Consider the following 22,620-nt stretch of genomic DNA (forward strand, 5'->3'; position numbering starts at 1 on the left):
TATGATTAGTTTGTGAACAATGCTGAATCGCAAGAAAACATGCCGGTCAAGTGGCACAGCGAGTAGAGCGCTCGCTTTGACATCCGTGCAGAGCTTGCTACGGGATTTATATAGCGCTATGAACCCTCAGGTAGCTGAGCACTGCTTATTACCCAGTGTCGACCTTGGAAGGATGAAAGGCTGAGTTTGGCCCTGCCGGGATTCAAACTTGATTTCGAATCCCGGCAGGGCCAAACTCAGCCTTTCATCCTTCCAAGGTCGACACTAGGTAATAAGCAGTGCTCAGCTACCTGAGGGTTCATAGCGCTATATAAATGCGAAATTATTATTACAAGAGTTTCACTAAGTCCCCTACTTGATACATTGAACAATTGATTCCCCTTCAATTGAGGTTTCTCTGTACTTTAGCTTGGCAGGCATTCTCATTAATTGACTTCAGGAGATGTAGTTAATTCAAGGAACTTTGTTACTGTTATATTTCAAATGTTCACCCAGCGAGGGACGCGAGGGACAATTAGATTGTAAAAATCAATCTGATCGGGACTCGCCGGGTCTTTACCAGCACCACAATGACTTACTTGCTAACCGTTCTGCTGCCTCAATTTCCTTCCCTTTCTCCGGCCGCCATGGAAAGGTAGAAGGGACTACAAATAGTCCCTTCGTGCCGTTCCATGGCAACCATTTCTATTAATTTTGGGTCACCATGGAAAGGATGAATGGACTACATGATGTTCCTTCTCCCCTATCTATGACGGGCATTTTTTTCCATGAGTTCGAAATAGTTTCCACAAAGTTTCCCCAACTCGAGTAAAAAGACTATTAGTACCCCGGTACACCGCGCCAGGGTACTAATAGCAATAGAACCCTCGGGGGCGGGGGTGGAGGTAGCAGTACTGGTTTGGTAATGTCCTGTGGCTTACGTTAAAGCCCTAGTTTCACTCTGGCTTGTAACGGATGCCCCAGGACATTGTCAGACCAGTAATGCCACCCATCCTCGGGTCCTATTGCTTTAGTCCTGGAGCACAAGCATTACAGGAGACGGTGGTGTTAAGTAAGTGTCCTTTACTGGCATGACCAGGATCTTCAGGTAGTAGGTGCAAGTAAGTAAGATGAGGACAGAGATACCTGGGAATCTGCATTCTAGGGAAAGGAAGCTCACTCTCCCCAACTGACAGACATGGAATACTCAGGACAGGAAACTCGGGGAACATTCCAAGAGGCCACACAGTAGGCAGGCCCCCAAGGTTCCATTCAGACAGGGAAGACACAGGATTTTAAACAACTTCCTTCTTTTCACTGAAAATAAAGAATGAAGATGCAGGGCAGTACAACAGCACGACTTTACACATCTTCCCCCTTTGCATTGGCAAGCAAGAAGAATAAGAAGAGCAGAGAATGTAAGAAAACAGCAGGCAGACAGGCAAGAAAGTTGACAAACAGATCTTCACTTCTTCGACCAGAAAGGGAAGGAAAAAGCCTATAAACCGAAGAAGAGGAGACCCATGGTATGTGCGCACATACACGAGACTTGTCGGCACATCGACAAAAGATGTACATTAACACACTGAGGGCTTCCACATGAAGACATAATGTAACAATGCGAAGTGACCGAGACATAGACAAACCTGCCGCATGTCAAATGATGATGCACAGATGCTTGGAAAGATCATGAAGGTCCAAGTACACCAATGGAGCAGGGTGATTGGCAGCACAGTTGTCAATTGATCACCAACACATGGCATAAATTGACAAGAAAATTCACTGCACATCATGATGCAGCCAATTTGAATTAATCAGTTGGTATGCATAAGTAATATGTAAATACAAATCAGCAAATAGCAATTAGTCAGATGACATATATAATTCATGCAGAAGCAAGAATACTAAATAATATTCATCATTTTGGTGTGTGGAGGGAACATCCCCTGTGTGTCGTGTTCCAGGGAGGTAAAACTCAGTGTGTGTGCCAGTTTCCAAGGAGGAACATCCGGTGTGTGCCGAGTTTCCAAGGAGGAACATCCAGTGTGTGTGCCACGTTTCCAAGGAGGAACATCCGGAGTGTGTTCCGAGTTTCCAGAGTGTGTTCCGAGTTTCCAAGGAGGAACACCCGGAGTGTGTTCAGAGTTTCCAAGGAGGAACATCCGGTGTGTGTGCCAAGTTTCCAAGGAGGAACATCCGGTGTGTGTCCCGAGTTTCCAAGGAGGAACATCCGGTGTGTGTGCTGAGTTTCCAAGGAGGAACATCCGGAGTGTGTTCCGAGTTTCCAAGGAGGAACATCCGGTGTGTGTGCCGAGTTCCCAAGGAGGAATATCCACTGTGTGTGCTTGTGTGTGTCAGTCAGATCTGTGTTGTAGCCTGAAAAGGTGAGGGGAGAAATGCCGCTAGCATTTCATTTTTTGCTGGTGGCACTGGGTATACCCCAGTCCAAATGTGCTAACATGTGAGCTCAAGTGAATATATAATGCAGTGCAAGTGTGTTATGCGTAAGCTTGAGATATGCATGTATGAAGCATGAATAAGCTATTCGTGTATCCCAGGCATGATGTTAATCATGTGTGCATGAAGCATGTGAATGAATGAATCATTGTTGAATGCTGGCACCAAGCAAAGTAAAAGGTTGCACCTGTATGCATAATCAAAGTTGTGCATGGAAGCATAGTGAGTTTTCATGTACGTATGAAAATTAATTGCAGATGCGAGAACAGCTCTGGATGAAAATCGCTATTTTTTTGTATCTTGAGAAGAGAATCACAATAATAAGAGGTTGCAAAATATAGCACACTAGTGCTGGCAAAATCATACAATCTTAGCACTGGTCAGCTTAAATTGCGAAAATAGGAACCTGGCTGGCATGCTCACTAAGCAGAAATTATCTTAAAAGTATAAAAGCAGAAACTGCAGACAATTAGTTGTGTTGTGAAAGATATGAAAATTGACTGTAAAGAACAATCCTATACCGTTGTATCTAATGGAAGGGTCATGGAAATTCAAACAGCAACATGCTGTTCTTAGCCATTAAAATTAAGGCCGAGTGTGGAGATGAGGACAAACGCATTAGAGTTACTGATGTGCACAATCTGAACAGAATACAAGTGAACTTATCGACAACACTGAAATTTGCGTTGATACGGAAACAATGCCTCACTGTGTCAACTGTCCTTGAGGGTAAGTGGACCGTCTTTCTGTGCCCCTGTGTCTCAGGAGGGATCACGCTGGAAGGAAATGCTTTGCGTATGGATGCTTTATCATGAGATGCAGATAATCCCTTCACTGTTGTGATGTCACATAGGAGTTAATGCGGGAAACTACTAGTCCAGAGTAAAGAACCTTGAGCGTGACCGGCGTGTACATGCACAGTGCCTATGTGAGGCCTTTTTCGTTGAGCGGTCCAGTTTTAGCGTAAAGCACCATGGATATTTTAATACAAACGAACAAAGGTTCGTAGAAGCCACTTCAGGCTTGTGGTAAGGAAATCAAATATGAGGATTCTGCCTGGAGCAAGAGGTGCTACATGGTGCCCAGCTGCAATGCTTTGCATGGCAAGTGTCCACTCCATTTACTTTCCATTGAAATTGAGTTTTCCAAGCCATTTATAATCGCGCAAGGATTCAGTTTCAGGACTGTATGGATGCTGTCCTTGAGCCTCCTGCTCCTTTTTACATGAAATCATAGCTCAGAAGGAATTGAAGGCGGGAGCGTTTGGAAGCTCTCACCTGAAGCAAAGTGTTAGTGAACCTACTATCCCTCTTCACTAATGTTTTCTCTCTCTCTGCCATCAAGATTGTTGTGAGCTGTTTGCTGATGTTTCTCATTCTTTTCATTGACCGTTTCTCTCTCCGCCATGAGGATTGTTGTTTGTTGTTGCTGCAGAGAGACCAACCGGGCTGGGGCTGGCAACAGGTTATCAGCAGCAGTTTTATTGTAGAAGTAAATTCTTCTTCTCAGGAGAGTTATTGAAGTGGGCGGAGGGTGCACTCTGTTGACCCTTCTTTCTTGTAGAGGTGACAAAGTGGGTCAGGGACGTCAGACCCATCTCTTTGTTGATCCTTTTCTTGGTAGAGCTGTTGATGTGGGTGGAGGGTGTGCAAGCTTCGCACTTTGTTGACCCTTGTTCTTTCCATGTAGGGCTCTTAATGTGGGTGGAGAGCGTGGGACCCCTCTCATTGTGGACCCAGAGTTGAAGGGTGACTTTTGAGGTGTGAATGCTTTTAAGGAGGGGCAATGGTCTCTGTTGGCTGTCCCCCCACACATTGCCTTGTATATTGTAGGCTGTTGCAGTGTGGGACTTCTTCAGCTCGTTAACAGTGTTATATTTCAAAGTCCTGGAGCCAAAGGATGACAGGCGATGGGGCGGTGTAAGGTAAGTGTCCTTTATTGGCGTGAGCAGGATCTTTACGTAGTAGGTCCAAGTAAGACGAGGACAGATACCGGGCATCCACCCTCTAGGGAAAGGCAGCTCAGTCTCCGCCAACTGACAAACATTGAATACTCAGGACAGAACATGCAGGGAACATTCCAGTAGGCCACGCAGAAGGCAGGCACCCACGGTTGCATTCAGACAGAGAAGACATAAGATACTACAGTTAGTGATCCAATCACATTTGTAGGGTCATTCCCTATACTGTTGGTTTATCCTACATAGAGAATTTCTCACTCATTGAAGCAAGGTCATTGATCAATTTAGCTGCTTGTATTAGTGTACGCCTTCATGGAGTTGTTGGTAACACAGCTGTGTTGTTCTGTTCCTCGCTGTTCTCCTTCTCACTGTATTCATCACTGAAATGTTTGTTGAATATTGAGATCCTGTTTCTTGACACTGTTATATACCAGATGCTTCTACTGTTTTTACTGGAATGACTGATGGGCACAGCGAGTTGGGTTACTGCAAACTGTTGACCTGTTTTGAGTGCTTTTGCCTTTTTCTGTAACTGTGATCATGTCTTTTAAAATCAATATTACCTTTATTGCTAAACAATTGTCATTTTTATGCTAAAATATTCAAATATCTATTGACATAGATAATCGGTCTTCAATTGTTGCCCCCCCCCCCCCAGATGCTTTGGACTACAACTCCCATTACCCCTAGCCAGCACTGCCAATGGTGAGGGATCATGGGAGTTGTGGTTCAGAATGTATCGAGAGCCAATGGTTGACAACCCCCAATACAGATAGTCCGTTAACTCTAGTTATTATAGCTCTTCTAGACTGCTGAACTTGAAGAATATTCTGTATTATATTTTGTTCTGAACAAGCCTGTTATTGCAACAGGAAATTCTGTAAGGCCTAGTGCCTTTTTCTTAGATGGAGGTTAAGATCACTTTTCCAGCTGAAGCTTTTCTCACATTCAGTACATTTATATGGTCTCTCTCCGGTGTGCGTTCTTATATGTCCGGTCAGATTATCTTTCCGACTAAATCTTTTGTGACAGAAAGAACATACATAAGGTTTTTCACCTGTATGTGTTCTGTAATGTTTGAGGAGATGCGCTTTCTGTAAGAAGCTTTTATCACAAAGTGTACATGCGTAAGGCCTTGCAGCTGAATGGGTTTCCAAGTGACTTATAAACTCTGCCTTTAAACTGTAGCTTTTACCACATTCAGTACACGTGTATCTAGTCTGCTTTTGCTCTTTGTTCAGGCGCCCGTTATGAAACTGCAAATGGCTGAGACTACTCTCCCCATCATCACAGTTTTGTGATATTGTCATATTAGTCCCTTCATCCTGCATATTGAAATGTCCAGAATTGGTGAAACCACTTTCAGGAATTTGCTCTGCTCTCAGTTCCTGGTAATTTTCCAAATACAAAGGACTTCTGCAGTTTGCTCTTTTGTGGGTACTTTGGAGCACATGGGTGGGTCTTTTGTTGGCTGAAACTTTAAAAGATGTGGCATTTCTGATACATTGTAGTGACTCTCCAAATTTCTTTTTTCTGTTCATTCTTCCACCATCTGTTGGGTTAAAATCAAGACTCAATCGTTAGTTTTCTACTTATAAGTCAATAATTATAGAGAGAATGTTTTATTCCAAATTATTACTCAGAATAGATGTTATAAATGCTTATTTGAAATCGGTCTGCATTTACTTGGTTTACAATGTATGCAAATACTAGAAATGTGCCTTTTATTAATGTATTGCTGATCACATCTTTAAGTTTCAATACATTTCAATCATTCCAAGCTTGTTTTAGTGACACTAAAATTCATGTAAATGGATATTTAAAAGACAACAGAGTGAAAAAGGGAGCGATAGAAATAGAGGAATGGTATCACAAGTAAAAGAGCAACACACAGTAGGTGAAAGGGATGAAAGATAAAAAGCACACATTATCTTAGTTTTTGTGCAGAATATATGTGCCAGGCAGATACCCGCACTTACTGGGCACAGAGGTAATGGCACTCTGATGCCCTGTGATCCTCAAGTTACAGACAGGGTAGAGAATCACAAATTGAGTGGAGGTCTAGTGACCTTGAAAATAGATTTTTTATACTGGATATATAAGCATACAGTGTTTCTGGCAGATTGGAACTCACTGGGAATGCAATTAGACAAGCACTCCCACAAGTCTTGCAATTAGTGTATACATCCATCTTATAAGGTGATCATCTTTTGCTCCACATAGGGGCCAACACGCCTACAAACTAGTTAATGGTGAATCTAGAAAGGAATGGGGTATTTTGTTAGAATACGTCACATATGTACAGGTCAGGTGGGAGTGGAAGTGGGCTACAGGCAGAGAATTCTGTTGCCAAACATGGCTTTGGATCCATGAACCATTATTAGGGGGATACAATGGACAATGTGTCTAATGCTAATGAATGCCCTGACTGAATTGTATCAGTGCAGAGAAGTAACACAGCCACCCAACTTCAAGCACAAATAGATAGCTGTCAATGATCCCCTACTGACTTACCAGACATGCTTTGGACCCAAAGGCAGAACAGAGACAGCCACCATCCAGGTAGTAGATGATGCACTCAGCATCATCGACAATGAAAACTCCTACCGCCTGGTACCTTTCAATTTTGACACAGCATTAACAACAGTAGTCCATCAACCCCCCATCAACATATTGCATAACTGCATGCGCATCAGAAAGACCATCCTCTGCTGGTTCAGCTCCTACCAAGAAGATCACCAACTCTACCTCTGACCCCTGCAGTCCCACAAGATTCCATCTTCTCACCCATGATTTTCAACCTCTACCTGAAGCCCGCAGCAAGCCACAACATCCACATCCAACAATATAAAACTCTACCTGAAAATATTATACCTCAAAGGCCAACACAAGACCTGCCACCTCCTTAGCCAGCCCTCTATGTCGTTCGCCTACCTCAAACTGAACTGCACCAAGATGGAATTTGTGCTCCTCACCAACACCAAACATCCTAAGAAGATGTCCCCTGCTAGTCCTAGCTGTGCTGGTAGAGTGACTAGAGAGCGTTCAGTGATGTCTGCTCCAGGGGAAGCACAGAAGTGGGCTGGCAGGGGGATCTTCACAGTATCCCCCAATATCCCCCAGCCCCTTTAAGAGTAGCCCTAAGGAATATGCTAACAAATCCCATGGGTCCTCTTCATGTTGATCTGCAACTTATTCTCATTCTGTAGGTTTTGGAAATCGTAGTGTAGAGACAATAGCCCTAAGGATGCTCACCACACAGGTTTGAGGAAATTGAGCAAACGCTTAGTACAGCGAACACCTGCTGGCTCTGACCCCCCATTCCTGACATTTGAAAACATGCAGGAATTCAGAAACCAAAATGGTGTACATGCCTGATATAGGCTCGGTCCGAGGAGCCTGGCAAAAACCGCAAAAGTCAATATCACACACCTCAATTACTCCCTGAACCTCTCACCAATACTCAAAACGAACCAATTATATTTCCCAGTTGCTAAGCAGGAGAGTAAACCCAGCCCAGGGGTATACCCAGACACATATATAAATGAGGGGATAGAAATGAAGGTGACACATGAAGAACGGTGAAGAAGAGGTTGTGGCGAAGGAGTTGAAGGTGCAAAGAGAGCTGATGGTGCAAGAAGAGATTCAGATGAAGGAGTGGAAGATGCAGGAGGAGGCTGATGTGCAGAAGGACTTAAATGGGGAACGGTTGGTGGCAGCGAAGGAGGAGTTAAAGGTGGAGAGTTGAACATTCCGGTGGAGGTGATGCACACATGAGGGGGGAGAACAGAAGAGATTGGAGGAAGTGAATGTGAAGGGAGAGGGCAGAGAATACAGGAGATATGAGGAGGTGAACATCCAGGAGGTGAAGAGAGAGCAGTAGAGGTTGAAGAAAGAGAAGACGTGGATGAAAAGGAGAGAACGATAAACATCAGGGTTAAGGAAGATGGAGAGATAGTACAGTGAATGGAACTGTAGTTGGAGGAGAGGGGAAGGAAGGATGGTGGTGGGAATCCCTTTGAGGTGTATGGGCAGTGATAGTCAGAGATTAAACGAGCACAAGGCTGACCATTGTCTGGAAGAAGTGGGAGGAGGAACATTATGGTACATCGAGGAGGCTAGACGACAGCCAGCTTGATGGCTAGCACCAACATGCAGCAATTGGCCTAAAGGTATGAGCGAATGTTGAGTCGGCAAAGAGGGAAGTAAGCCCTAACACAGAGAGGTGAGCTAGAACCAGAATAGGCGAGTCAATATAGCCCAGGCATACCATACCTCTTGGGAGTCATTGTGAAACTTGCTGCAGAGAGTTGAGCTCCAGCCTGAATACCTGCAACACCTAAGCAGCAGTACCCTTGCTGAGGCCTTTAGAGAGTGGCCAGCGAGAGACCAGGACATTACTCATCGGGGAGCCTTTGTAACTAAACTGTGATGGCACTGGCTTAAGACACAAATATACTTTTTAGAGGTTGTTTTGAAGCTAGAGGTCTTTTGTTATGTTATTCTGACCCCTTCTGAGCTGGCCAGTTTTGTATATAGTCCTGAAGAAACCTTTTCTGAACTAAGTCCTTGAGTTGCATCCTCTGAGGAATCATTCATAACAATCCCCCCATCCAGACCCTTTTGTCTTCCCTGAAGCTCAAGGGCTTCATCCATCTCTCAGAATCCACACACACAATCAACTATCAAAGCACACAGACAGCATGGCACCAACTATCCATCTGGCAGAAAATTAAGCCCTCTCTTCCAGACATCAGCGTCAGATCCAAAGTGGATTGCTCACATGGATGGAGGAAATGCCCAGCTACCTGGCGTACGCAACAATGCCCTAAAACCTATGAGAAGATTCCTCCATGCCGCTGTTGGCCACCATGTTCTCTGAAAATAAGACCACATAACCCTCACACTCACAGAACTTCCCTACAAACTAACAGCACTTCATATTCAATGTTCTACCCAATCATGCTTCCTACTAGGTAGGCAGGCAACCGGTTGCCAATGCAACACCAGAAGTTAGGACCTACCCAGACTAGAGAAGCATACATTCAAAAGAGGAAGCATCAGCAGGAAATTGGCATTATTTTTCTAGACAACCAGTCTTTGAAACCTCATACCCATCAACATAACACTCAGCCCAACACTCATGCTATTCAGTAAAGAAAGCAAGATTCTCCTTTTCAAGGAGCACCCACTTCATGACCCACAATATACCCCTGAAATCAACCACCCAGTATACCTTCAGGTGGCAATTTTCACCCAATGAAAGATAGCAGCCTTCCCAGAAAATGCCTATCATGAAGTGCTATCCAGTGCCCAAAAACAGGCATTAACAATCAAATGAAATAGGGGGGGCATTGCCAACAGACACCGGATGAAATCGTAACTCTCCAGAGAAACCGCTGCAGCCCGTCCTGACCCTCAAATCATCCAGTCAGCACGTCATTAATACAGAATCCAAATGGTGAATTGGGGATCGGAAGGTCCTGGGCACGTGAAAATCTCTTTGACAAGCAACAGGCAAAGCGCCTCAGATGGAGAATGCACACATGCGACATCAAGATGCCCACCATTCTCCTTCCCTGACCGCAGGAAGCCCTGAAGCTTCAGGCTGGACTGCAGGACCACACAATCAGACCTGGTCAGGAGAGACGAGCAGCGGCAGCAATTACAATATTCACCTCTGCAACGTGGAAAGACCCGGTCTGGGTGCACACACAGTGTCGGCTGTGGGGAATGAATTAAAGCGGCTCCGATGTTACTGGCAACCTGATATTTACTGTGAGAAACCAGAGGGCGTCTCACCCGCTAGTCCCCGGGGATCTCTCTCTCTCTGGTGGCCAGGGCACAGCCTTTGTCTTTTGATCCAGTCCCTGGGGGTGGACCAGTGCGGGAGCATCACCTGGGTGAGGGGTCTTCGGGGAGTGGGACACCCGATGGCGAGATGCCGTATTCCCCCCACTATAACACCTTTACTTAACCCTCCCTGCATAAACACTTTCAGACAGCCCGCTCTGGGAGAAAACAGACTCATACCGGAGCACATGTCTCACTACTATGGTCAGGCAAATTTAGGCAATTACTGTTAACAACTCACACCTGACTTCCATTAAGCTTCCCCACACAAATAAAAGGTGGCGCACAAAAGCACACTCTGAGCGGGGCAAAGCACATGAAGGAACAGCGTTTTCGAGATGGCAGCTGAACGAGGGGAGAAAGACGTCAAACCGAGAAGGGAGAGCAAGGAGGAAGATACCCTTGACCTTTCCGGCAAGAAACCGTTACGTTCCAGAAACCTTCAGATTACAAGGCGTAAGGTCTGGAAACCAGACTGAAGAATCTTGCATTGTGTGTCGGAGATACCCAGGACCTCCTGCATGACTGGCCAAGTCAGGGAGGAGCAGCAGCCGCCATGGAACCGTCCTTTGCTCCAGGATCAAAGCAGTGCCAGAGAAATCAACACAGCCAGTGAGTTGGGGAGACTAATGCAAGACCGGTCTGTGTTGAAGTCAAGGTTGTAAGTGGCAACATTTTATGAAGAGCGCAAGAGCGAAGAATAATAACGTGTGCGATGAGAGACACGAGTAAAGCTCAATTGCTGATGATTGTTTCAACTTTAATATGAATCAGAAAAGGTACGAGACAAAGTAACAAGAGTGGTCCGGCAACGAGGGTGTGCTCAATCGAAGGTCTCTGTGTGATGTACCCAGCCAATAAGTGGCAGAAATAAAACCAATGGATGAAGTGAATGAGAGTGGTCCTGCGATGGTTTAAGAAAAATCCATCGCACAGACGAAAGTCTTTGAATTTTGATAACAAAAAGAAAGCAAGGTAAGTGAGTTTATAAGGTCCGAGCCCGATCGAGGGACATCCGTGGTCCGACCCCGATCGAGGGAGACCAATTGTGAACTTGTGTTTAAGGGGGTCTAAGCCCAACTGAGGGAGACCCATGGTAAACAATAAACCTGAGAACTTGTGAATGTAAAAATCCTGATGAGAAAGTAACTTTGGTATTTGTTTGTTACGCTAGGCACTCTGCAATAAGAGCCTTTTATTGGGAAAGCCACTTTGGCTCAGAAGGCACAAATACCTATGTTTTGAACGCATTGTCATGGCAGATAAGCCAGAGTGTGTGCAAAGCTTGAGTGTGCCACCTTGTCCCGTGCTGAAAACATGGGAAAGGAAAGCCAACTGCTCAACTATCCTGACATATTGTTTCTTGAACACTTTCGTTTTGCATACATCGTTTTCCCACACCATTTGTATTTAGAAGTAAGGATTAGCAATAGGTTTATTAGTATATGCCAAGGCATAAATTAGTTTTGCTAAATTGATTAGTCGAAATTGCTAAATAACCCAATTTTGATTAGCAATTCAACTTAAATGATTAGCAACTTTTAGATGATTATTTTCAATGGCACAATAACTTAATCGATGAAAGTCATCAACAAAGATATGACATCTGTTTGTGTGTGAGTAGATTGTTTTATTAGCACATTTTCTAAGGCATCAGTCGTCCTGAAAGAGTAATGTGATCGCTGTTGATGCTAATCTAACAAGGCTTTTCCATCCTAAAAATGGGCGATAAAGAGCTCCCAGGGAATTTGATTCCCAGTTTCCATTCAATCCTCCCAATAAAATATCCCCAACAAATAAAAATGGGGGAAATACAAAATCACAGTCTTTTGTTTTCACAAATGCAGCTGCAGATCTTGGGGCTCAGGAAATGTTCATTCAACAGCCATCTCATTACAAAAATTGCATGGCTGTTGGTGCAGCGTGTGCCTGCCTGGGATGAAGAGGCTCAGGAGTCAAGTGGCGGTGGATGCATGTAAACAGAGGTATGCAGTGATTTTACCAAATTAAAAATAACGAACATTTGTATCTAAACATTTTTGCTGAAAAAAGTACCCTATATAGATATATATATTGGGAAACGGGTTTGGGACCTCCCCCCCAAATAAAAATAAAATAAAAAATGCAATCTTTTTTCAGTAAAAATGTTTAGATAAAAATGTTGTTCGTTATTTTTAATTCAGTAAAATCACATTTAACCGCAAACAGAGCCAGCACCTGGGTGACCGGAGACCCCCTGCAGCTACAAGGTGCTAGCACACAGCCAAAGTACTCGTCAATGAAGCATAGGAAACGGCACATGCTGAGCACAGATTTCCCACCCACACAATAGACAGCAGCAAAATGATTGTGGGGTCGGCTTTATAACACATTTGGAATCCTCCTGCGATACCCTGTACATACTTCCCCGACCCAGCCAAGGCGATGACCGTGCACAACAGGAAGGAGCACATGCCACAGATGACAACATGGATACAGTCAACCCTAAGTCTGTTTTCCTGCTCTTTAGCGAGCAAATTACCAGACTGCCAAAGCTGTTACCATGACGAGTGAGACAGACACTTCAGGTGCACCAAAGCAGTATAAATTGGTCTCTCCATGCAATGCATGGCCAGTGCAAGGCATATGGCCCACTTGTGCGGTGTCGGGCCCTGCACTCAGACCTCACTTTTTGGCCATACTCCACCACTCCCCACTTATCTCCAGAACCATGATTAGTATGTGTCACCCTAAGAAACCTAGCAGGCTCTCATATACACGGGTGTCTGCATATTTGAAAGGGAAGACCCTCATCAGGGAGGAATGGGAAGCCTCCCTGATTTAACGTTAATGTTTGGGTGATGAGAACTGATGTTTTTTTTGCATCTGAGCATTCCCCCATACAGATCAAGTTGGTTACCGAAATCTCTGCAATAAACCCTCGTCCCCATTTTTGTGAGCATTCTAATCATGAAACACTTGTATTCCACTAGTATTCATTCAGAGTGGGAAATAAACCATCATTATTTTTATATTTGTCAGGTGGTATATTTTATCATATGGAGGTGAGAATATATGCGTTCAGTCAGTGGTCGAATTGTAGATTGCGCTAAAATTACAGCTTCACCACAAAGCAAATGACCACTAGGATGAGTGTAGCCCGTGCTGCTGCTGCGAGTCACTTAGGCTCACCGTACTTAACTGACGAGCTTATTGAATGCGCATTTCAGTGTTCTTTAGAACAAAGAATGGATAGACCAGCCCAAGAGCTGGGAACTAACACTGAACTAATTGAAAGTTCGCAATCATAGTTTGTAGAAGATGGTGATACAAATAGCTTCCAACTGAACGTTGACCCGGGAAATAATATTGAAAAAATGGCTAATGGAAATAGGGAGTATGTTGATACACCCCAAGTTTTTCACACTATTGATAATTCCTTGTTGGAGATGTCACAACACATAGATAAAAATATGTTGGATGAATTAGAGAAAGCGAACTATACTGACACAATACAGACCACAAGTAACGAAACGCAAACGCAAGTATTAATACTAGCTGAATTGAAATCCCAAACAAATCTCTTAAAAGAAATGGTAATGGCATTTATAGCATTACCGGACTTCATCAACGAATTAATGAACAAGGAACGATGTGAGGTAACAGATAAAACGCAAAACCCAATATCTATCAATAAAGAAGTATATACTGGAATTGAAAGCATAGACAGAGAACTCAATAATGGTAATGAAACAAATTGTAAGGTGACAAAATCTAATGTATCGACTATTAAGATACCCTTACAAAATGAAGACAATGGCAAGACATCAGAGCCCAACATGGAGGTAATTGTGATAGAAACCAGCGAATCGAAAGAAGCTGTTAGTAACAATCCTACCACTGTAACTGAAATAAGTGATGATGACAACTCTATGTTTGTATAAAAAACTTCAAAAAGGAAAGAAAAAAAGCAAAGGAAAAAACAGGCCAAAGCTGCGAAAGCAAACAACACATCCTCAAGAAAATACTTGAGAAATATGGACATACGTAAGGCATGGCCTGATTGTCAGGTAACAGACAAAAGTAAGAAAGATCAGGGAAAAAAATACACCTAGTGACAAAACAAAGACTAAGATAGTCAAAGAAATAGAGATTGTCAGCAATACTGGAAATGATGGTATTGCTGAACCTAGTTACAGTGAAGGATCTTCCTTGCTCTCAGAGGTTCTGAAAAATAAAGTAACATCGGAAAGGATTGATAGTAATCTTAGAGCCCTAGAGAGAGGACTCCAATATATCTTTGACATATTTAAAAACCCAGATGCTCCATCGAGGCCTAATACACCTGTGTTAATGAATAATCCTGAGTTGTTAGCCAGCAAGCCATTGTTGAACTCCAATACACTGCAAGAATCGAAAGAGATATTAGCCTCATTAGCTCACCCGAAGGAGTCACAAGAAATTAAACAACTAAAGGTACCATTTGATGACCCCAAGGAGCATACGTTGAAAGATACGCAACTAAGCAGCGATGCAATAAGTTTAATCATAGAAAACCTATTGAAACAAAAATATCAAGATCCAAATAGCTCGCTGCATGTCTCAAACACTTTGCCAAAGGGAAATACTCAAAAAAGGAATGGAAGTAATTTACCCCCAGAAGATGGAGCAATAGGTGAGAATAATTCGATCACTCAAGAACAAGCGAGATCGATAAAATTGCAGAAAAAGATAGACACTGACTCAGCGAAGGCTACCCTTGATACAAATAAAGCCATCCAATTAAATAAAACAGACTTAAGTACATTGGTGGAGGAATTAATACATCAAAAATGTAATGAATCTAATCGCCAATTACCAGAAATTGATGATCTAATGCAAGATAAAGATCCACAGCTTAATAACATGAATCATCAGTATCTAGACTATAAAAAGGAGGGGTTGTTATCAGGAGTCACACATGACTCGAATAATTGGAATAAAGAGTATAAGGTATCATCCATACCAAATTTAAAAAGACCGGCTTTTTCAAATGAACCGAGTATAATAATTTACTATGTGTTTGACGAGGGTGGCCCACGATCTCTCAATAGATCTTACCTGCTATCTTTATTTGGGGAGATACCAGAATTAAGTCTGATAACAACTTCAGATATCCAGCTTGTGGATTTCATACACAACGAAAGGTATGATTATGTCAGATTAATCATAACATCTCCATTAGTGAGAGCTCTAATACTGAAGGAGGCAGGTGCTCTACAGAAAAGGGGTTTTGATGTACAAAAGTATCAAGAATGTACACCAGGGGACGATGGTTTAAGAAAACAAGAGTTTAGCAGACAAGAAGCAGCAGGATACGGCACTGACAGACTGGGAATACAATCATTATCGACAAAAATGCAAGATAGCATAGTAACAGACATTGCTAGGTCTCAGTTGATTGACATGCAGGAATGGGTCACTTGCCATATCGCTGCGAGACTCCATAGAGAATCTGAAATCGGCAAAAATATCACTTTGACAAAAGGACCCCATTTAGTTTAGTTTCCTGGAACACAAGGGGTTACTCACATATTGTGGCAAATAAAAATATTGTGAGTCAACTGGAAGAATTTGACTTTGTGTTATTACAGGAAACATGGGCAACTAACAACTTGCTGTGGGATGGGTACAGAATTATCAACTGTAAAGCGATCAAAGGAACAATAGGTCGACTTAGTGGGGGATTGATCTTGGCGTAAAAATCGGATACTAATATTACTATGATAACTAATCAACAAATATCAGAAAGCATAATAATTGGCACATTTAAAATACGAGCAATGCAAATGGAAATAGATATTTTGATAGTAAACATATATTGGAATGTAGCCAGCCACTCAAATGATCAGCTGATTGAGGTCTTGGAGTTGTTAAATGATAGAATCACGGCCTGGTTAGAGCTCTACCCTAAGGGTGCGCTTGTATTGGCAGGTGATTTGAATGCAGATTGTGACTTAGGAAATTTAGATACCACATGGACACTTACATCTATAAACCCCAACTCGGTAGTAGCCCTCAGTAAACGATATAGAGGCAGTCTCTGGATTGATTTTGCATCAAGTTGGGGCTTGCAACTTATACATAACGCACGGCCAACCTGGAAAGCCAGAGGACTGAGCTCTATTTTAGATTACATAATAGCCAGTAATCACTTTTTTGTAAATAACTGTGAAATGAAAGTGCAACGCTGTAAGGAAAGTGATCATGCAACGATATCAATACAGATGCCTTGGAAGAAAAAAAAAATGTGAATGGAGAAGATTGGGATATGCATATAGAAATAAATACAGCCGGTAACAGTAAAATGGACACCAAATAACCTCGAAAAGGTAAACTTTTTGCTAATACAGGATTATATGTCTTTCCCAATGGAATGGAAAATGTCTACTTACTCTGGTGAGGTTTTTAAGGATTATATACAAGAAACACTGGAGAAATGTAATGTAAAGAAAACATATGAACTAATACCTGTAACCAAAAATGCTCATGTCTTTGACATTGATATCAAAAAAAGAAAAGCGCAATTGCGTAAAGAGGTGCGTAGCCTAAAAAAATTAAAGGGTAACACAGATGAAATCACCCAAAAAATTAAGCAATGCAAACAGAAATACAAAAATTGGATAATATCATATCGCTCACACATGGCACAAAAAGACGGCGAAGCCATGTTGGCAGCCATGAAGGATTGCAATACAAGGAAAACTTGGGCATTGATTAATGGCACTGAAATTACGCAAATGCAACTTTCTTTAAACCCGATTGCAGGAGATGTATGGGTAACCTATTTTGAAGACTTATATATGAGCTCAGAGGTTCAAATGATGGATAACTATAAGTGTAATTAGACATGGTATTTGGATATCTCTGTAAAGAAGATTGCGATGTATATAAAAAAAGTTAAATCCTCAACCACTCCGGGCCCAAGTAATTTATCCAATATTACCTTAAAATAGAATATTGATTTATGGGCTAACATTCTACATTGCTTGTTTAAATAGATTATAGAAACCAAACAAATCCCAACCTCCTGGAAGACGGCATATGTAATCTTAATTTTTAAGAAGGGAAATCGTTTAAACCCTCTAAACTATCGACCCATAATGATATCAGATGTTGAATCAATTTTCACAGCTACGGTATTGGAAGAAATCAATATCTGGATCGAGAATAACAATATACTAGATCCGAGACAAATAGGCTTTAGACAAGCCATGGGAACTGAAATAGGAGGTTTGATAGTAGCCAGTCTACAAGCTAAGGCCAACGTAAAATATAATCATGCACTGTACATAGCATCAATGGACCTTTCCATGGCGTTTGATAAAGTAGATAGAGGAATGTTATGGAGAACCTTGGATAGCCTGGGAATGGAAAAAGGTCTACTAGAACTAATAATTATGCTATATTCCGATACGGTATTGAAAGTGCACTTAAATAATAGAGGCAAATTATCAAAACAAATAAAAGAAAATAATGGCTTAAGACAGGGTTGTAGACTATCAGCGACTTTATTCAATCTCTATGTCTCTCAGATAGGAAAAATTATGGATGTGAGTGGCCTGGTCTCAACAAAGATAGGCAAGCTCACCATAAAATGGATAGCATATGGAGACGACTTCTTGTTATTTGATGGCATGAAAGTAGGTCTACAGAGGATGATGAACACATTTGTAAATTTTATACAAGAAAGGAAACTGATGGTAAACCCAAACAAAACTGTGATTTTTCCTACTGGTGTGAAATCTTTAAAACAAGATTCTTTGGTAATGTTTTGTGATGGTGTAAAAATAAAAAACCAAGCTGTCCTCAGATATCTAGGATATACCTATACGAGTAAATACACACTTAGCTATATGATAAAGGAGCTTAAAAGGAAGGCTGTGGGTATTGCTAATCAAATGATGGTAATTGAAAAGAAATATGGCAAGTTCACATTAAGCGCATGTATTCTTTTTTATCGCACTAAAGCCATTCCAAGACTGATTTATGGTCTTGAACTTTGTTCAAATAATCTGATACCACATTTGAAAACAGTTGAAGCTTGTATATGGCGTAAAGTTTTGAGACATCTACCAAAATGTCTACCAATAGAAGCAATAAGATATGAATTGGGCCTAACGTCACTGAAAAGTATTGTATATCGGAAAAAGATGCTATTATTGCGAAAATGTATCCTTGGTAAAAATAATACAATGTATCAATGTTTAGGAAATGACCTAGAGGGTGTTTTCATGAAAGAACTAAAAGAAATATGTCATTCGAAACTACGGGATCTAGGCCTTACAAACGAGACCCTACTGAAAAATCCCCAGAAGGTAAAAGAATTAATAAAAGCTTATGATTGGCTAGAGAGCAACGTGGTGATATTAAATTCAACACTATATCATCAAGTGATATCCTTTTGGAAATGGTATGCATTTCCGGAAAAATACTTAATGAAATATCCCTCTAGATCTTTCCGCAATTTTACGATGAGATTTAGATTCAATGTACTGAATACCTATGAAATACAGAGTATCAGAACGAATAATGATGTGACTTTTAAAACCTGTAGATACTGTGAAATATCAGGAACGAAAGAAACGCTAAAACATCTGTTACTGATATGCCCTAGTTTATTGAAACCACGAATAGAATACTTTTCCAAGTTTGTAAATGATACTTCCAATGTTAATAGGGAAAATTTATGGTATGAGATGATGGATGGAAACTCAACGATACTGAAAATACGCATCAGTGAATTTCTGAGAATAGTATGCGATGTTTCCTGAAACCTGAGTTCAATCTAGATTATCGTAATAATTTCATAAATAGCTGAGTACACCTAGATATAATGACAAATGTTGCCATCTAAAAAGCTTTTAAAAGTATAAAAAGAAAAAATGAAATGATTAGATGTTTAAGGTTTTAAATGTGGTATAGTTTCTAGTATACTATTATGTTCTAAAAAATAGATTGAAGGTTGGTATTGTATTGATTTGAAAGTTGTGTTTTAGTAACTTGTAAATGATTGCTTTTAAGGAGACGGATATTTAATGTTGATTTTGTATTGATTTGAAAGTTGTGTTTTAGTAACTTGTAAATGATTGATTCTTAAGGAAAAATGTACTTAATGTTGGTTTTGAATTGTGTAGAAAATTGCGTTTTAGAAAATCAAAAATGACCAACTCTTAAGGAAAAAGTGTATTTTATACTAGTATTGAATTGATTGAAAATTTGTGTGTTAGAAACTTGGAAATGATTGATTCTTATGAAAAAGAAAAAATATTTTGTAAAGGTTTGTAAAAAAACCAAAAACAAAGATAATAATAAATAAATAATAATAGTTATTGCATGGGTGATAACTCAGTAAGCAAATATACTTACCACAGAGCTCTGAGAGTAAAAGTAAATCCCTTGTTTAACATCCTAGTGATAACCACCCTCCCCTTCCATACCGACTGATTTCTCTATCGTCTTCGGATGTTGAATTTGGTGTTGCCATCTGTGGAATCCACATTTGATAGTCAGGGTGGAATTTGGTGCATGAATGGTTTCCTTCTGGCGTTAAAGCAATTTCGTTTTTTTTCTTTTGAATTCGGAGTGCATGACATTTTAGAATGGTCACCTTGCACGATGTATGACAGTCTCGGATGTCAATATGCAAATTGGCACTCCCACACATCTTTGCTGCCGAGGGTCTACAAAAGGTGGCATTGCAATGGAGAGGGGGTAAAAAGTGGGGGAAACGGTAATGCTGCTCATGGGAGGGGTAGAAAATGTTTGGGGAAAGAAGGTGAAAGTAGAAACTGTTCAGAGAAAATAGTGAAGAGGGGATTGCGAGGGAGAAAAAGGGGGACAAGGTAAACAAAGGAAGAGTGTGCTGAAGAAAGGGGTGCAGGGAGAGATTGTTTAGGCAGGATGGAGGTAAACGGAAGGGTGATAGTGAGTGACATAATCTGGCACTACTGAAGTGGGAGCGAAGGGAAGCAAGTAACTCATGTATCATTAAAAATTAGGCACTTGAGAGGGTGAAATAGCAGGAACTTTAGAGCATTTTGACAAGTTCAAACGGGGATAGCTATGGGGAGTCAGCATATAAACAGATCAGACGCGTGGTAAACTATGAAAAACAAGTGTGCTGATCTTTTCTGCCCCCGGACACTCTATTCCTGAAGTGCATGCTAATTGCCCTCCTGGGTGTCAGGATGAAACCGTAAAGGGCAATGGACTGCTCCTGCACCCTAAGCTGGACTGCAGTGTTTTAAAGCATTTGTGCAATACTACTCAGCCTTGGGAAGGAGTTAGCAGACAATCTGCCCACAAATCCAAACCTTTGTGTTGAAGGCATAGATGAATTTCAGGTGGTCTGAAGAAGTCAGGCTTCCAAGCCACCATCCCCTCCCCAGTAATAAAATCAGAGACAGCACTGCTGCCCCCTAACCAGGCATTCGAACGTCAGCACTGGCGATACCCCAAATTAAATGTGCCCAGTGCCTTTGCCCCATCTTACCAGAGCCACGATGTTAGCAGCAGGTGCACTGACATCTGCAGCTCCCTGAGCTCTGTACATGAGCTCTACTGGAGGCGCCCTTGCGTGCACCCAAATTGATACAATGTACCCGGAACTATGTCAGACCAGCCTGGTTAGATAGGGTTAGATAGGCGTTCAATCAACCCATTGAAGTTCAATAAACACCCTTGAACTGTGATCACTTGTGTCTGTCTTCACTGTTTGATACCATGCCTTCCTTACATTACGATGCTGCAGCAGCAACATCAATCAAATACAGGAGAGAGACCCTGGCAGCTGAATGAGCGTCTGCTAGTTGGGACACAATGGCATGTCAGCACACTGCTCGCAGTTCAATCCTGCCAGATTTGCTGTGGTCAATCCAACGGTGCACCTCAAGGAGGGGAAAATAAGACATCTCAGCACAGGATAACCTCGTATAATATGCTAAACATCAGGGAATCTAAACTCTCACGACTGATAACAGGACTTGAAAGCTGAGGGTCTCCCACAAGGATGGCTAAGTGCACATTAACAGAATCAGAACCGAGTTGATAGAAAATTCAATGTAACAAGGGATATACCATCTTTAATATTTCTCTACACCGACAAACGATCACAGGAAGACTGCAAACCATGATGGGGGGCAAAGGTAGGCAGCCGAAAATGGACATTTACGCAACACCAGTGATACTCTCAAAGAAACCCACAAACACAGAATCCCACACATCAACGGTGGATCCGTCACTTATTTGGAGAGCAACATTGCAGAAGTTTTGTTGGCAGTACAAAATTCTTGATCAGTGCTGGAGTTGAAAATTGGCAATATTGTCAAGAGTTGAATCCTAAGAGTGGATATTTGGACAAAACTGCAGAGAAACAGGAAGCAATCAACTTCCGTCACGACCAAGGAAGTGAAGGTACAGACACTCACAAAATGGGTCTCTACATTACTGCAGTCAAGCAAAATTCTAGGAGCACTAGCGGAGGACATGGAGAGCCACTTGAGAAGAAATAACCTGCGCATAATTGGACTTCCTAAGGGGCAGGAGGGAGACTATGGAATTATTCCTGAAAACCTGGTTACAAGATAATTTAGGCTCCAAAGGACACTCAAAATGGTTCACGCTCAAAGGTTCCTGCATGTAGGCCCCCACCTGGAGCCCGAACCAGGCCGGTGGTGGCTGCAGATGGCCAGGTGGAACGGCCCAATACGAGTTGCTAATGGATCGGTCTTGATGTTTTCAGATTACACAAAATGTGCGCAACAACAAAGACAGAATTTTCAGGAAATAAAACAAACCTTTATGAGGGAATGGTACACGATAAATGTTACTGTACACGGCCAGGGTAAATATAATCCAAGGTGGTAAACACTGGTTCTGCAACTCCCCAGAGGTAGCATGGGAATGGTGGGAAGCAGAGGGAAGCTGGTCTACTAGGCTGTCCAAGAAACAGTGGGAAAGCAAACCGCCTAACCAACGGAAACCCAGAGGTCGGCCAAACCCGGGAACAGGAGAATGCAAAATGAATGGCACAGAGTGTGAGAGGATCACTGTGACTGAGGATGGAACTCTACAAATGACGGAAATGGGAAGAGAAGAGGGAACAGGACTGAGCGGTCCACAAGAGAATAGGATCATGGAGACGAAACACTGAATTCTAAAACTGCAAAGCATACAGATTTCCATGGACGTGAACCCTGTAAAATAAAAAGGGACTGCAGAGGATCTAAATTTCTGAACACAGGTGGCAGCAGAGAAACCGGATTAGCACCATGTGAGGCTTACTCTCTCCTCACGTCATACTTGACCCAGCGCAACACCTTCCATGAGGGAAGGCAGAGACGCAAAGTCCC

The 22,620-nt window shown here is 42.0% G+C and overlaps 1 protein-coding gene across 2 annotated transcripts in view; it reads right to left on the bottom strand.

Moving 5' to 3' along the window:
• Positions 1 to 1,045: 1,045 nt before the first annotated feature.
• LOC138582128 (zinc finger protein 282-like) overlaps positions 1,046 to 22,620 on the bottom strand; it is a 94,100-nt gene continuing 72,525 nt past the window's right edge. For both annotated transcript variants that reach the window (XM_069653133.1, XM_069653132.1), the window contains exon 7: positions 1,046 to 5,948. In XM_069653133.1, the coding sequence (XP_069509234.1) occupies positions 5,284 to 5,948 (665 nt within the window). In that variant the 3' untranslated portion in view covers positions 1,046 to 5,283. The remainder of the gene's footprint in view (positions 5,949 to 22,620) is intronic.

The sequence above is a fragment of the Ambystoma mexicanum genome, chromosome 3q (assembly GCF_040938575.1).
Source record: "Ambystoma mexicanum isolate Mex_15411 chromosome 3q, UKY_AmexF1_1, whole genome shotgun sequence".
NCBI classification, from domain to species: Eukaryota; Metazoa; Chordata; class Amphibia; order Caudata; family Ambystomatidae; genus Ambystoma; species Ambystoma mexicanum.